Genomic DNA, 16855 nt, shown 5'->3' on the forward strand with positions numbered 1-16855 from the left:
TTTCAACTTGTCAAACACGAGCAGAGTGAGACCTCTTAGGTTTATTCAGTGGACTCAGGTTGGTTTCTGCCATTAAAATAAGCACATTTGCTGCTAAGAATATTTTCGTCCAACTAAATGACATTAACCTGGAGTAAACTGCAGTATAAATTAACTTTTATTTCCTGTAAGTGCGTATAGAGGGCACAGTTTCGTGTTTACAGCGGTCAGCCGTTGGGGGTGTCTCTGCTCCATGAGGGGGCGGAGCCTGAATTCCAAACTGGAATGAGTTTCCTCCCGATACGTCACTCTGGGATAGGCTGCGAGCTATCGAGCAACGCCGTCAGTCACCGGGGTTTCGGGCTCATTACCTCGGCGTCTCGGGTAAGCAAAACCTAAAAAAATACCACATAATCCGCGTAGATTTCTAATATGTGTTTATCTGTAGTTTAACCACAAAACGTGAGGGTTTTTTAGCAGTGCCTCGCGCTCCCAACGAGCCGTTTCAAAGTTCTCAGCGATGCTCTCATAACTACAACGGAAACTTTTGCCGTGAAGGCCTTGTTATTTGTTGCAACAGGTCCTCTACACGGGATACAGTAAACATTAATGTGTTTTATACTTTTGGATATTTTGTCGTGGGTGATGAAACAACGTTGTGCTATGTTTTTAATGCAGGACGGGACCCCCAAGCAGGAGAAAGTAGCCTTGCCCATCGCGGATTTAGGCTCTGGGATTAAAGTGATCGCCAGTCCACAGCTTTCGACGAAACTGCCAGTGAGGATTCATGCTGTGTTGGTTAGCTAAATGCGGTACGAAGCTAAAATGATGCCGGTGAGTTCATGTTTTATTTACTTGGCTATAAGTTTTAACGCTGTCCTGTAGGTTAATATTAGCGCTTTCGACATTATATAACCGCTTTAACCGCGTTTTGTTACCGCTGTGATGATACCTGGACATTTAAATTGACGTGGCAAGTTGATGCGGCTGCTACTTTGTGTCTGTATTATGGCAGCACAGGTTTCTGATGTGAAGTTTAATCGATGTGACAGCTGCGTGTGTGATCGGTGCATGTGGTTAGAGGCTATGTCATTTATTTGCTTTCTGAGGTGTTCTTCCACGCATACAACTACGTCTGCCCTATATGTAAACCAGTCCCCTGCGTCACAACGCTGTGTTACATCCATATCCAGTATTGGGACAGTAAACATTTACCCAACAACATAGTCACCGTAGATGCTGTCATGGTACGCTTTGTTAGTATATACACATCCATCCTGCTCAGGACACACAACAAGCAAAGGGGTCTGCCAAGTCTGGATGGCACTACGCTAACCTCAGCTCTGGACTCCTGCCATGTCATCACCATCATCACCATCATCAGAGGTCCATTGCTTTGCTGCAGTGAAAGCCTCTGTCTCTCAGCACTTCTTTGATGTGTGTAAGAGAGGGCAGCAGACAGTGGAGAGAAATATTCTTTCCAGCAAATAGAAAAATAGGGACAAGTTTGCCTGCTTGCTGAGAAATGAGCAAAGTCCAAAGAAGTGATGGCGGATTGGTCATCATTTAACTCAGATGAAATTATTATGTCTAGAATTTATTTACCAGAGTATGTCATGGCAAATAGGGCTGCAGTCAACACATTTTTTATTACTGATTTGTTTGATTAATTAATCGATGATTAAATGAAATGCCATAAAGTAGTGAAAAGTGGCAGTCAGAATTTCCTAGAGCCCAAAGTGAAATATTTATATTGCTCATTTTGGTTTACCAACATAAAGATATTCACTTTATAACATGATAAAATCAAATATCATGATACTTTTGATATAGAGATTGCAGTAATATTGTGATACTATTGGTGCTTTCGCAAAATATTTAGATCAATGAGATTTTTTATAAAAAATGATCAGTAACGTGGATGGGATGACCAAGTAGGGCTTATAAGGGCAGTAGGCTGGTGAGTTCAGAAAATTCCATCACTTCACTGTAAACCAAGATAGGATAGGACTTTGTCTCAAGGGAAATGCTGAATTGTCAAATTACTGATGATATTCAAAATTTAAGACGATATCTAGTCTCATATCACAGTATCGATATACACTCTAGACAAAAAATGGTGCTAAACGGTACCCAAAAGTGGTCCTTTGACTTATTTATAGGTGAACCTGTCTTAGTGCTATATGTTACCCAACTTTGAAAGGCTCTGTACCATGCTTTTTTAGTGATATATATATATATATATATATATATATATATATATATATATATATATATATATATATATATATATATATATAGAGGGTGTTTTTAAATTTTACACCCAGGCAGCCCATAAATGATACCAGATAATACCATGGACAAGTCAATATGCTTCTAAGCGACACTTGTACTTAAGATATAAATGATTAGTAATAACTTCTTAAGCGTTATTGGAGAGGTTTCATGTCCTCTGTGGGGAGCACTGGAATATATTTGTGGGGCAGGAGATTGAGAGCCACTGCTTTAATGTGTTATTTGCTGCAAACACACCGTTTTTAGGCTATTTTAATGTAGTCTTTTTATTATTTCCCCATAAACTGACTTAATGAAGAACAATACAGGGGCTTCAAAGGTTCCCTACTGGTTCTTCAGCTTAGTTTACTTTACTGGGGAAAGATCCGGTAGAAAAAGCATGCTGGGGTTTAAAATTTTCTTTGTGTGGCAGCAGTGCCATATAGCATCTCAACCCACATTAAAGAGCCACAGAGGAGCCAACATTTTCTGTGTGTATTGATATATTGCCCAGACCTACTTTACAGTTAGGCTATATAAAACAGAGAAAAGCAGCAGCTGGAACCAGACTATGTTTGGCATTTCATCTTGGTAACAGACTTAAATTTTTGATCTATTGTTGAAATAGTTGCTGGTTAATAATTAACTTATTGTTTCAAACTAATGCTGGTTCAGCACTAGTTGCTGAATGTTTAGTTTATAAAAGAAAGGACAGTCATTATCCTAATGTTATTGCTGAAGATTTTTTTTTTTTGCCTCCACTTCTCTGGTTGATTCTGAACCTTTGTGTCTTTGGTAAAATAATGTGTTAAGTCACATGCTTTTGACAACAGTGTCAATGAAAAATCCAGTCATATCCTCTGTAGTAGCATGTTCAGGTTCTACTAATGATACCCGTCTCTGCTCAGACCTGTGCTTCCAGTAAAACAGCTTGATCAGTGAATTAATCATCTTAGCTGTGGAGACAGTCGTATTTGGATGCCTCCTGTCTGGTGCATGACCTCAGTCTGCTGCTGGCACATGGTTGTTTGTTATCACCAAGTGCTGCTCTTCTGGACACCAATATAAATTGCTCCCTTGCATGTTTTCATACTAGATCTCTTTCTTTATAGGCTGCACGAGACCTCTGTTACTGCCCCCCTTACCCCGATTCTGTCACCCGAGAATATATCTGTGTGTGTGTTTTGATGTGTTTGAATGAGATAGCATGCTGGGGTTTAAAATTTTCTTTGTGTGGCAGCAGTGCCATATAGCATCTCAACCCACATTAAAGAGCCACAGAGGAGCCAACATTTTCTGTGTGTATTGATATATTGCCCAGACCTACTTTACAGTTAGGCTATATAAAACAGAGAAAAGCAGCAGCTGGAACCAGACTATGTTTGGCATTTCATCTTGGTAACAGACTTAAATTTTTGATCTATTGTTGAAATAGTTGCTGGTTAATAATTAACTTATTGTTTCAAACTAATGCTGGTTCAGCACTAGTTGCTGAATGTTTAGTTTATAAAAGAAAGGACAGTCATTATCCTAATGTTATTGCTGAAGATTTTTTTTTTTTGCCTCCACTTCTCTGGTTGATTCTGAACCTTTGTGTCTTTGGTAAAATAATGTGTTAAGTCACATGCTTTTTGACAACAGTGTCAATGAAAAATCCAGTCATATCCTCTGTAGTAGCATGTTCAGGTTCTACTAATGATACCCGTCTCTGCTCAGACCTGTGCTTCCAGTAAAACAGCTTGATCAGTGAATTAATCATCTTAGCTGTGGAGACAGTCGTATTTGGATGCCTCCTGTCTGGTGCATGACCTCAGTCTGCTGCTGGCACATGGTTGTTTGTTATCACCAAGTGCTGCTCTTCTGACACCAATATAAATTGCTCCCTTGCATGTTTTCATACTAGATCTCTTTCTTTATAGGCTGCACGAGACCTCTGTTACTGCCCCCCTTACCCCGATTCTGTCACCCGAGAATATATCTGTGTGTGTGTTTTGATGTGTTTGAATGAGATACAGCTTCTGGTGTTCGCCTGATAAACACAAAATGGCTCTATATAGCCATGTCTGATGTGAGGTATTGTCTTAGAAATTACACCTGTAGCCCATGACCCTGCTTGTACAGGCCAGGGGCTCGAATGTAGTGTCGTAATTGCTGGCTGGGTTGGTAAAGCTGCAGGGACTCTTTAACAGCGTGTTGTTGAGAGCACATTGTGTGTGCCTGTGGTGTGGCAGCACCCTGATAAGGGATGCTCACCCTTTATTGAACCATGGCAAGGTATAACTCATTTACCCCTGATTTACTGTTATCTCTACCCTAAAGCAGCCTTTGTTGTGCAGACATTTATTAATACCACATTTAGGCTTGAATTCTCTGCTGGTTTATTAGCCCATATTTCATTGCTGTGTACTTCTTGTCAAGATTAATTATGGTCATTAGACTATGCCAGCAACATAAAAGAACAGAAACCAAAAGATAAAAAATATGTCAGCATCAGCTGGGGGAAAGTTCCTACATGATTTTGGATTTCAAATGATGCCGGATCATACCACTTCCTCATTCCTCTCCCGTGACACGAGTTGCTTGCTGTGTAGATTTCAAGCAGATAAACTTTTGTGTGTCTGGCTTGCATTATTTAGTTTTGCATTCTTTGACCACACACATATTTGTACTAAGTCTCAGTTACACCGCAACAGATCTTACTGTTGCTAGATGTGTTACGATGGTGGGAAGATGAGGTGATGCTCTGAGAAGCCTGATTTTGCTGTATGTGTCAATAGAAACCTGAGAAGGCTTTCTCTGTGGCCACCATAGGCTTTGTGTTTAGTCTGTGGGAGTATGTGAGCAGCCCCATCAGTGATTGCCAAGGACTTTCAAGGGCATTGTTTTGACTTTTATTTGAAGAAGAATTATCGTTATGACTGTATCAGCTAAAGAGTGGTGTATAAAATACAACAAGCTGGTTATGTATGTGTTGTCACTGAGTACTGTAACATTTTTACACAAGCCTAATTTCAATCATTACAGGGCAGAATAAAGAATACATGCTGAGACAATTGTTCATCTTTTAAGTAATTTTCTTGAACACATACTGTCAGACTCTGCAGCGTACTACTGCTACAATACCAGTATCACATTAGCCTGGTTTCTGAGAGGAAGCACACCAGAGTCACCTGAGCAGGTATCAGCTTACCTGCCATGGAATATTGAGTGACTCCCAGCTGTGAGGAATCCAGGTGAAAAGCAGAATTACACATTAAAGTGGTGCAACTCCATAAAGACCACTTGTCAAGCACCTAGGGCATTGTGATAGCATTGTCTGATGTCGAAACACTAGTCTAGCCATGGAGAACAGGGAGGACATGGTTCAGAGGTGTAACCAGGGTGGTCTGGGAAACAGCTTTCTAGTAAGGTTGTGGCCCCTTTTCACTAGTAGTCCAGGGAACTAAGGTGAAGCAGGAACTAAAGTTGCTTTGTTGTGATGCTATTTGCATTTTTCAATCACATTTCAAGAGCCACGAAGGTAATGGTAAAATTTAGACTGATAACAGAAAGCAGTGGCTTTTTGGAGACAGTTTTTTGCATGTAACAAGGAAATAACACAGCTGATACACAGTTCCTTATAATTTACTGCTGTGCTACTCTGATGTTTGAGTGGATGTTTTTCTAGTATGTTTAAATGCCAACATTTACTGAAATTTAAAGAAGCAGTACTTAGGATTTAGTGGCATCTAGCATTGAAGATTGCAGATTGCAACAACCAGTTTAAACTTCCAGTGTGCCAAGCTAGAACTCCAGGTTAGGATTCCTTCAGCATTCATTGTTGAGGAGGTTTTACCAGTAGCCGAATTATCTGCAGAGGACTCCTCCTCTCCAAAACAAACAGACCAGGTGGTCAAAACTGATAAAAACACTGAATAAAGCAGTTTTACATTACAAATCAGCGTTTTTTTGACATTGTTTGGCTCGTCACAGACAAGCCACTTGCCCAGCACCTGTTAATGTACTCAAATTCTTTGATAACGTAAGGTCCGGATGTTCAGTTGTTTTTTTACAGGAGCCCGAATTACTCGCAGAGGTCTCTTCAAAACAAATGTACTTGATGCTTTAAACTGGTAAAATACTGAATAGGCAGTTTAATGTTAAAAATCAGTGTTTTTCCGATGCTGTTCGGCTCTTAATGGAGGGGCTTGTAACAATGGTGGCCGTCGCAAAAACGCAAATGGCCCTATCTAGAGCTACTGTTTGGATTGTCCATTCTGGGCCACTGTGTAGAACCATAGTGGTGCAACATGGTGAACTCCATGGGCGAGAACCCACTCCTATGTTGATATGAAGAGCTCACTCTAAGGGAATGAAAACATGACAATTCTTATTTTCAGGTTATTATACGCTAAAGAAAAAATACTTTGTATATTATATTCCATTTCAGCCAGTATATCCCCCTAAATCCTACACACTGGACCTTCAAGCATTTGTAGTCATAATATTGATGCTTCTGGGAACCAGTACATGCCGATCTGTGAGTCATATCCCTGTTCCAGGGTTTTGTGGGGACAGAAACTATCACCCAGGAACTAAATTTAGACCCCGGTTCCTCTGAACAAAACATGTTGAATGTTCCTGAGTCCTGAAAAAGGTTCCTGGAAAAGTTCCGGCATTGAAAAAGGGCTTTTGTACTCTGCCTCCCCCAATCACCCTCGCTCCTGCTTTTCACCAAAGTCTCTTTTGCATATGACAGATTAAACACAACAAACACACCATTCACTCTGCATTTTTTTCAGGAAGCCAATTAGTGCGTCTGCCTCATTTTGAAATGCTGCCTCTTGGCTTTTAGTTTCTTTCATGAGATAAGCGTTGATAAAAGAGTTTTGCATACGGTAAACTCCCATACAACAGAGCAGCCGGCAGACTATTTATAAAGCACTTTTATGTAACTTAAATCTGTGTATATTATCTGTAATACTCTCCAGTTTGCTGTGGCCTTGTTCTTACCCTGAATTACTTCATCCAACTGTCAAGAACACTTGGAAAAAAGGATATGTCCGCTCCCCTCTGCGTCATTTCGCCTCCCATTTCCCTTATCTCCCAGATAAGCACAAAGTAGGAACGGTCTCATCATGGAGAGCAGGAATGGAAGACTATTGCGAGAGTACAGATCATAAAGTGATAGGCTAAGTACTGCAGTGCAGACAGAGAGAAGAGGTTGTCCTGATCGAAGAGTCGCAGCTCCCTGCAGCCTCAGTGTATAGTAAAAGCTGCAGATTTTTTTTGTAAATATTGCAGCTGAATGAGGCTACTGTGCGTTCAGATTCCTTCTGCGTTCTCATGTTTGTTACCCCTGACCTTTTCTCCCTCGCCCTTTCATCCCTCCAATGCAGCATAAAGAAAGTGAGGGAGAGTGAAAGAGAGATGAAGAGGAATAATGCATAAAGCCATTAGGGACTTTTCTGCTGCCTCGTCTTTTTGAAGGACTGCTGCTGGAACTGTGTCAACTCTTGAAGCTGTGGCAGGGAGAACGGAGACACACTCACAGGGAGATGATGCTGCAGCAGTGTCTTACAAACTTGTCGTAATCAGATTCAGAGGTGACTCCCTCAACAAGAACTAGTTGACTCATTCGCTTACCACAGCAATACGTATAATTGAAAGTGTGTGGAGACAGAAGGCTCGGCAGCCCTTAGGTGAGACCCCTCGGCACGGTCAAAGATATAGCCCCTGTTATCTTCTGCTGCCGTCACTCTGCCTCACACTGTCCACTTTCCCAGTTGTCCTGTTTCTCCCTTAGGCTTTAGATGTTGTTTATATGTGAAAGTCAATCCCAGTGTATTATATCAAGCCTGTATGACAATCTGCCTCATTTGATCTGACTACATCCATTCTCCTCCAAGGCAGGGATATAGTCCGAACTTGCTCAGCTATTCATAAAATAAAGATATAAATAAAACTGGACTAACTTACTGTTTTGCATAGTAATCATTAACACACTCTCAGATATTGGGCTCTTTTATCTTTGGAGCATAATGCAGGTTTACCAAATTGGTGTTAAATTGTGCCAGTGTGAATCCAACACACACAGAAATGATTTTGCCCTCACTTAAGCAAAGTTTTTCCAACTAAGAAATTAACATAATTGATTACAATATATCACTGTTTTATCAGCAGGAGGCTGTAATCAGGTCAATCTGGGACCATTACGACACAGTATAATATGCATGGGTGTACAGGTTCTCTGTTTGACATTAAGAACACTCATGCAACACTGTGTGAAGCTGAAAATATATTTAACACTACTCACTACAGAGAAAAGTAACCTTTTTCTTTCTCTCACACTCCAGTGTGAAGGACAAACTTTTACAATGACTCATACAGATCAGCAGGCTCCTTCACAACCCTCTATAACAGCCTTTTATACTATAGTTGAAATATTTCTGGAACGGTTACTAGATCCATGGACTGACAGAAAATTAACAATTCTAACAGCTAAGTAAATTATTTTTCTTCACTTTATTTTGTATTATGTTAAATTAACCATATTTGGGTATTTTGACTCTTAGAGCAATGTTAGGTAGTAGATAGTAATTATGTTTTCCTACAATTTGAGGGGTGAATTTATTACAGTTTACATTCTGAACTATTAGCATAAATAATCTGAAGATTAATCATTAATGAAAATAGTGTTGTTGCAGTTCCAGTTTGAACCATAGTGTTTAGGAAAAATAGACACAGCTTTGAAAGACAAACATTATGGACCAAAACAAAGGTACAGTTTTTTAAGAAACTGATTTAAATAGAAAATCAGGTACTTGCTGACTTTACAGGGAACATCCATAAGGTTATCTAATCAAATTTTCTGTAAAATATCAAAGTGAGATAATGAATGAACTCCAATCCGACCTTGCTGTGGATATCTTTTAGTTATATTGATGAATTCTCAGTGATGGGTGGGCTTTCATGTGCTAGTTATCCTGATATTGCAGAGTAATTCCATTTCACTGCAATCTAATGTGGTTTGTCTATTCTTGGAAATGGGAAACTGCAGTGGGGGACAGTTTTGATCACGCTTAACTCAATATGGGTACAATTGCATTTGGACAATGATCTTGAGAGACTAACACAGTGGAATTGACCCTTACAAGGAGAGAGTGGATTGTCAAGGTTGGACACTGTGATTGATGCGCTGCTACTACTAGGCTTGCCACAAGTAACATCGTCAAAAGATCATTCTTTTAACTTGTTTTTAATTTTCCTTAGACCTGTCTGAATACATTTTCTGCAGTGCACATGTTTGTTATCTAAACGATCAGTGGGAGTGCCTCACACACACATACACACACACCAACACAGCATTCCTTGCTGTAATTGGCTACGGTGCAGTGTTGATCTTTAAACTCAAGTCATCTCGGAGTCCTCTGTCTAGAGAGGCTTGAAAAGCCTGTTCCCCTCAGGCCTGCAATCAATGGCATCTGCTTCGTGGCCCCTCTGGATTTAATGGGAGAAGGGATCCAAATTACACAGCAAAGGGCCACATCAGCATCTTATGGGCTATAGGCTTTGTAGCAGGTATCCTCAGCTTACAGTAAATGGCAATATAGTCCTGCACCTCCCTACTGGGGCAGCATTTTATTTACCTTCATACACTATAGAATCACTGACAAAGAAACCTGTTTCCCTCCATAATAACTGTTACAGTATCTCTTTGTTTTTTCACGTCTCTCTTCCTCAACCTCATGGCTTTTTTCAGCAGGGCAGGTCAAGTGCATGCTGCCAGCTGCAGCCACTCTTTCCCTCTAAGATGTTTTCTTATTACGGTGTCTTTTGTTTGATGGTTTGATGCTACAGCCTTTCATCTCAGAGAGACACACACACTCCGATCTATGTTTCTGTGTCTACAACAGATGTTCTTAAGCATGTGCCATTGAGCCTAAAGACTCAATAGTTATCTTGTTCGGCCCAAGATACCGCAGTTCCTAATTTTATAGATTTAACCACCATAAACCAGGCACTGGACTGTGACCTCTGTTTGTAAGCGTGAACACCTGCATACTCTGTGGACTTGGTTACCCAGAAGGATATTCTTTTTTTTTTAAAACTTAAGGCCTAGTGGCTGTAGCCTAGCTGCAGGCTATTGAATTTAAGCTTACTATTGTAATACTGAGCCAGTAGTCTGTTGAAAGGCTATATTTTTATATAGCGGATTAACTTAATCCCTGAGATATAGCCCCAATGACCTAGCCTTATAGCTGCTCTGCTCTTAGGAATATCTACAGTGCAGGCTGCAGTGTTAATGGACACATTTCTTTGCACTGGCTATAATTGTCAGTTTGCAATTCTGAGCTGTCACACCAGTCCCAAACCCTGGCAGACAGCTTTGACTTAGCTGATGCTGTGATGGAATTAGAAATCTATCGCTATAATAGTGAACCGCAGCAGCGAAGGCAGCTTGTCCGCCCTCTCCTTCCCCAGGGCGATCCCTTCGCCCTGTCTCAGGTAGGCAGGAAGTGCAATTCAGCAGTTGCTTCTGTCATCCACTCTGATAGACAGGAGGCAAGTGTAGCATATTTTTGCCAAACGTTGTCATATGCAATCCAAATGAGTGTCGCTCGGCTCTGTGGTTGTGTGAGACGACCTAAGACGATGCTTCCTGGTGAGCTGCTGTGCTACTGTTTGTGTGTTTTTGAACTATCAGGTTGTTATTGAGCTGTTTAATTTTACTCGCTGTATTGATGAATATTTAATGAACTCTCAAGTTGTTTGGCTGAGTCAAACGAGGAGTCAGGGAGCTGTTTTCACCTATCTGTCTCGGTAGGCCACTTAAGACAGTCTTTTCCTTTTAATCAAGATAGCAGAGGCTCTGCAGTAGGGCTGGGTGTTATGGAGTAAAACAAATATTATTATTACTAGAAAACTTTTAGTCATTTTGAAAGACTGTACATCACAGCATCTGTTTATGCATAACAAAATAACGTGAAGTCATATTGTTGTCACGCAGTGGTCTGCTGATAATGGAAAGTGAGAGTTTAATCTCTCCCCAGGCAATATGAATATGCAAAGATGTATGAAAATTGGCCTGATTATCTTAATTAATTATGTTTGTGGCACATGTGTGCAATATTCTATCCCATAAGCAGTGACCGCATGCATTAGGTGGATGAAGGTCAGCAGCAAAGTGCTAACTCATGTGGATCGAGGATAGGACTGGGTAGTGGTGGCCCTGGATCATTAACTTTAGTGCTGAAGAGAATTGGCTTTCAGTGTAGGCATTGCCACCCCCAAGACTCCACTCCCCTCCCATTAGTGTGTCCTGTCTTCTCACTCCCTTTCAGTCCTGCCCTCTCCCACCCTGCACCCCCCCCCCCCCCCCGCTCTGTTGTCTCTCTTTCACTCTCCAAATATTAACAGGGTCATTTGAATGTCCTACATTGCTGGGAAGTTGTGATGATGTCAGCTGCTCCGCGCTGATCTCTGAATGGCTTTTTTTGCTTAAAGCTGACATGAAATTGATGCCAGTTGAGGTTTTATTTTAATTACTGGCCCGACAGTTTAATTTATTATCTTGACTGAATCCAGTTAAGTTCTCAGCTGCATACCACAAACAGTAAAACTATTCTGATAAGCAGACAGGAAAGGAAAAGTCTTGGTTTTTGCTTTGTTCTCCAGGGTGGTCTTTCACCACAGAGCTGTTAGGTCCTCTATGGCCGGTGAGGAACACAGGGGCAATGTCTGCTTACAGCTTTTTGTACTGTAGATTAGACAAGGATGACTCAAGGCTAATTCGCTCTATTGATGGGGATCTTTAATTTACATCCGTATGGAACAAACCAGTTGAGTCAGGTCCTGAGTCACACCGCTACCCCCCTCCCCCTTTCCACCATCACCTCATCACCGCAAAAACACAAACCTCCTGTGGTTGTGTATGTTGCTAAGGAGATTTTCAGAGGAAACATGTCACCTGTCTGCTCACTCAGTGAGCTTCATTTGAAGAAGAAAAGGGGAATAAAGCCACTTATCTTAAGGCTGTTGAGCTTTTGCTCAGTTCAAAAGCAACTCAAATACTTTTGTTTCCGCACCATGGCTGCAGCTGCTCTGCAAGCTTGCCCCTCAAGCCCTTTGTGCTCGTGACCCTGCTGACCTGATGTTCCCACCATGGCCCCTGTAGGCACAGCCGTTCACGGCAGCGTGCTGAGAATAGAAAAACGTGGCAGTCAAACCTGGATGTTTAGGAGACAAACAATACTATTTAAACAATTACACACTTTCCAGGTTATTCCAGTTCTTAGGCTGAAGCACTACAGAAGTCACTGTGAAGATATTACATTGTGCCAAAAGCTGGAGCTGAAACAGAAAGGTCCGATGAGTTCAAGTTGTGCCATGCCCCAGGACACCTATGCTATGTCATATTAGTTTTATTACGGCCTTATCAATACTTTCACTCTCCTTTTGTGTGATCAGATTACAGATGGGAGCATATTCCAGCACGGCCATGAAAGCCTCTTTAGCATACATCTGTATATGATTACACAGAGACACTGTTTTTCACTGTCATGTTCACATTTGTATTGATTTTAGAGTCTTACTTACACAGAATATGGTATTTCACTCCCAGCTGTGTATTTTTAAATTTACTGTCAAGGCTTTAATTTGACATAGACCTCTTTTCTTTTATTCAGTTAGACTCCCAATGCCTATAACTATAAAGTTACAGAATGTCCTGTTTAAGTATTATATACATATTATATGAGCATTTCTTTCAAATCTCTGTCAGCAATACAGAAGCTGTCATAGTTATAGAGCTGAATGTGAAGGAATACCAGCTTTCAGGGAGCTTGCTGTTAGACAGCTCAATTTTCTGCTCAGTGTTGATGTGTTTATTTTTTTTTTCTGAAGTAGCTGAAGGCTTTCACATTCCACTTCAGTGACATCTTCATTGAGATAGTCCATTTCTTTTTAGATAGTCCTAAACCAGTCTCAATCATCTGTCAGTCACACACTGACATCCAAATCCAGAGTCTCCGGAGTCCTCAGTGGGTCTATCCCTTGAGACTGCTTGGCAGGAGTATTAGTGTATGTGTGTGTGTTGGGATAGAGGGATCTCTCACAGTGGTGACAGCACTAGTTTGCAGTTGGATGGCGTGAGGTGAAATGGAATTCTGGGAGCTGGCCTCTGATTTCTCTGTTGACACAGAGGAATGAGGGCTGGGAAACAAACCCTGCTATCTGTAGCCTCCTTGAGACATGCAGCCCTTCATGTTAATCTGATGACAATTTGACATGTCGGTCTGATGTCTTAATAAGCATCCACTTCTACGCAAAAGTCAAGACAGAAATGTTACTACTAGATGGGACCGTACCACTCTGGCTTCAACTACAAATTAAGTTCAATTGTAAATGTGCCGTCTTGTCTGAACAAAGTCATACAGAACTTCAACATGAAGTGTGCCATTACTTTTACAAATGATATATAACTAATGTTTGCAAAGTGCGAGTGAAGTACACTTCTCACTCCGTACACACACACACACACACACACACACACACACACTCCTCTCTCTTGTATTGTTATTCAACTTCTCTGTCTAATCTGCCCTGCTTTCTGCCCCCCTCTCTCTCCCCCGCTGTCCCCAGATGTTCCTGACAGTATACCTCAGTAACAATGACCAGCATTTTACTGAGGTTCCCGTTACCCCGGAGACGCTGTGCCGGGATGTGGTGGAGTTGTGCAAGGAGCCGGGGGAGTCTGACTGCCACCTGTCAGAGATGTGGCGTGGATCTGGTGAGTGACGGTGCCAGCTCACCCAGTGTTATCCTTATCCTTCAGCACACAATGAAGAGCATGAGATTTACAGTCACATGCTGTTTCGGTTGTGGGATAGGGACAGGGACAGGAGTCAGCGTGCAGACAGTTGTTTGCCTTCTTCCTTTTAATTAGACGGAAATTGCTTTTCTGAAGTAGCCCATATATGGAGATTAGCTGTATGGTCAACTGCTTGGTGATTTCTTTTTGAAGGGCTTATCTCTTCTGGGGCTGCAATGCAAATGAAGCAGAGCCCATAATCCCTGTAACAAACACAAGCACCCAAACATCTCCCACATCTCTCAGGTGGGAGGATGGGGGGGTTGAGATTTTATGCCTTCCCCTTTTTCCCCCCATCTCTGAGAGTCAGGAGGTATTCAGAATCAAAACTCAAGGAGCCAGGCTTCGTAGCTGTTTCCATGGTGACGCTGCCGTAAGAGTGAAGAAAGTGCCAATTATTGTGTTTGAGTACTTCCACAAGTAGTCTGAAAAGATTGTCTCATTTTGCAGCCATTTTTCTCTGCAGGCCACTACTGACTCTCCTTGAAAACACAGCGATGACATTTAGCATCAAATTTAGATGTAAAGCTATTAATAACCGGGATATTACAGGTCGTACTGATTTGTTTTGCAGTCATGCCATTATAATAGATCACTTTCATTGACCTCTGCTTGACTGTAATGTGTCAGTCCATTTGTGTAATGAAATGGTCTTAAGCAGGTTGAAGAAAATGTCTGAGGAATGGATGATGAGCCCTTTGGCTCAGAACCAGCCAGAATAATTGACAACACATCACAGTTGTTTTCCCCGAGGTCATTACTCAGAAAGATCAACTAGATGCAGATGGCGGTAAAATGAATCTCATTTCAGTGTAGGCCAGCAGTGTCAGGCTAATAGTTGGACGGGATCTTGCAAAGCAAACTTCATATGCAAACTTGACCTACATTGGTATTTTCATGTGTTTTAACCTTGGCAAATTAAGTATAATTAGATATTTAATATTGAGTTTATGAGTGTGTTTTTAATCTCACCCCTGAGCGCTGACATCTTTATGTATTCTGTCTGCAGAGCGAGCTGTAGGTGATGGGGAGAGGATGCTGGATGTGCTCCAACGGTGGGGACAACACAGGGCAGAGGTGCGCTTCTTTCTGCGTCACAATCGAGCCCCTAGCAGGAGTCTGGTAAGTGTCCATCTCCAACACACAGCTCAACTATGCATACAGACAGTGAAGCAGAAGCAAGGGTTTCTATGGTCACTTCTCTCACATGAGTCATAGTTTGGGTCAGGGCAGTCCCCAGAGAAAAGACATTTGACACCAACATAGTAAAATCCTGACATGCCAGCAGCCTCTAAACGTACACACATCCACTCCGGTGTTAAGGATTTATGAAAGTAAATTTATATTAACAGCTTGTTTGAGGCTTAGAATGAACCAGACCACCTCTTCTCTCACACTAGAGAGGTTCGGAAGTGGTGCTCTGGCGACTGCCTTTATCCAGGAAAGGTTTTATATTAGCAGGCCTCAAATCCTTGAGCAAGCCTTATTTAGCCGTACTGTTGGAGGCCAGGGTGTCCCAGTCACATCGTCATAAGCCTGTTACTTTTCAGTTTTCTTAGGAACATAGAAAACTCTAGTATTTTGGTCGTGCGCTATCCTCTCAGCCCCCAGTTGCGTAACTAAGCCCTTTTACCCCTCACAGCTTGAGTCTGGCCCACGGATTAGATGGCTGTTTTCCCTTCCTGTTATCTTAGCCTGCTCTTGTTTTCCCACACTGTTAGCTTAGCTCTGCTCAGTGTTTGCAACACAGCTCTGAATTACCTTTTTCTGTTGCCATATTTTTTTAAGGATGGGTACATTTGGTCTCCTGTTTCTGTGGCGTTTATATTATTTATGGGAATTCTGCTGTACTCAGTGCCACCTGTAGTATGCAGGTGGTTAAATGCTCATACTTCCTGATGTTGTGTAGGCTGCCTGACCCGTTCAGAGGACATTTATTTACTGCTGAGCTAGCTAAGTAATCTCACACTTAATGTCACTTATTGAGCCTTAGCATGATGTTATGTTCACACCAACACTTAACTAGTGCATGTATTTAACATGTATACTGTATGTCAAGGGTCATCTAAAACCATTATGCAAGCTAAAAGGCTTTGGTCCTAGTCCGATGCTTTAAAGATGGGATCTGGATTGCTAGACGCCCCCCTCCCCCCCCACCCTTTAGCTGTGAAATGCCAGTAGCATGGTTGGATATAAGTGCATTCATGTACACAGAAAAGCACATACACACACACACACACAGTTGTGGGACCCACCGCCAGACGGTTATGTATTAGGTTAAATCCTGAGATTACTGCAAGTCACAAAGAGCACTGATCCCAGTTGTTTCCCAGAGGAGCTAAGATCATTCAGCACTAGCCAGTCTATTTTGCCGGGCTGTCTACTGATCTACACCCTCCTCTGCAGCAAGTTCAGACAAAGCCGTACAGTGTGTACCCTTGTTTGTCAGAGACAGTGACGGGCAAAAAGGCAAGGGGAAAGTTCCTGTCATTTTTCACAGTTGTCTGCAAAGGCCAGTAGTTAGCTCAGTTTGCTGTGTTTTTTGGTTTGGACTAAATTTAGGTAGCCGCTTTGAGGTCTTCAGTAGATTATGATGTCTGATGAATTATTTTATTGTATCGGTTACTCAGGTGGGTCAAGAGGCTCAGAGCCGAAGAGGAATGGAGTGAAGGGTCCCCCAGACAGAAGAATGGAGAATGGGGTGAGTTTGGATGTCTTCTTTATACACAATTTGAAATACGTTCAGCAGGA

At 41.7% G+C, this 16855-nt stretch overlaps 2 protein-coding genes across 5 annotated transcripts in view; one reads left to right on the plus strand and one right to left on the minus strand.

Annotated features, from left to right (window-relative positions):
* Nucleotides 1–16855, minus strand: part of efemp1 (EGF containing fibulin extracellular matrix protein 1) — a 182518-nt gene that overhangs the window by 63833 nt on the left and 101830 nt on the right. The window lies entirely within an intron of this gene.
* Nucleotides 250–16855, plus strand: part of LOC125903395 (apoptosis-stimulating of p53 protein 2-like) — a 192481-nt gene continuing 175875 nt past the window's right edge. The window contains 4 exon segments of the mRNA XM_049600301.1: nucleotides 250–363; nucleotides 13876–14023; nucleotides 15114–15221; nucleotides 16729–16814. Of these exon segments, the coding sequence (XP_049456258.1) occupies nucleotides 265–363; nucleotides 13876–14023; nucleotides 15114–15221; nucleotides 16729–16814 (441 nt within the window). The 5' untranslated portion in view covers nucleotides 250–264.

The sequence above is a fragment of the Epinephelus fuscoguttatus genome, linkage group LG16 (assembly GCF_011397635.1).
Source record: "Epinephelus fuscoguttatus linkage group LG16, E.fuscoguttatus.final_Chr_v1".
Lineage (NCBI taxonomy): Eukaryota > Metazoa > Chordata > Actinopteri > Perciformes > Serranidae > Epinephelus > Epinephelus fuscoguttatus.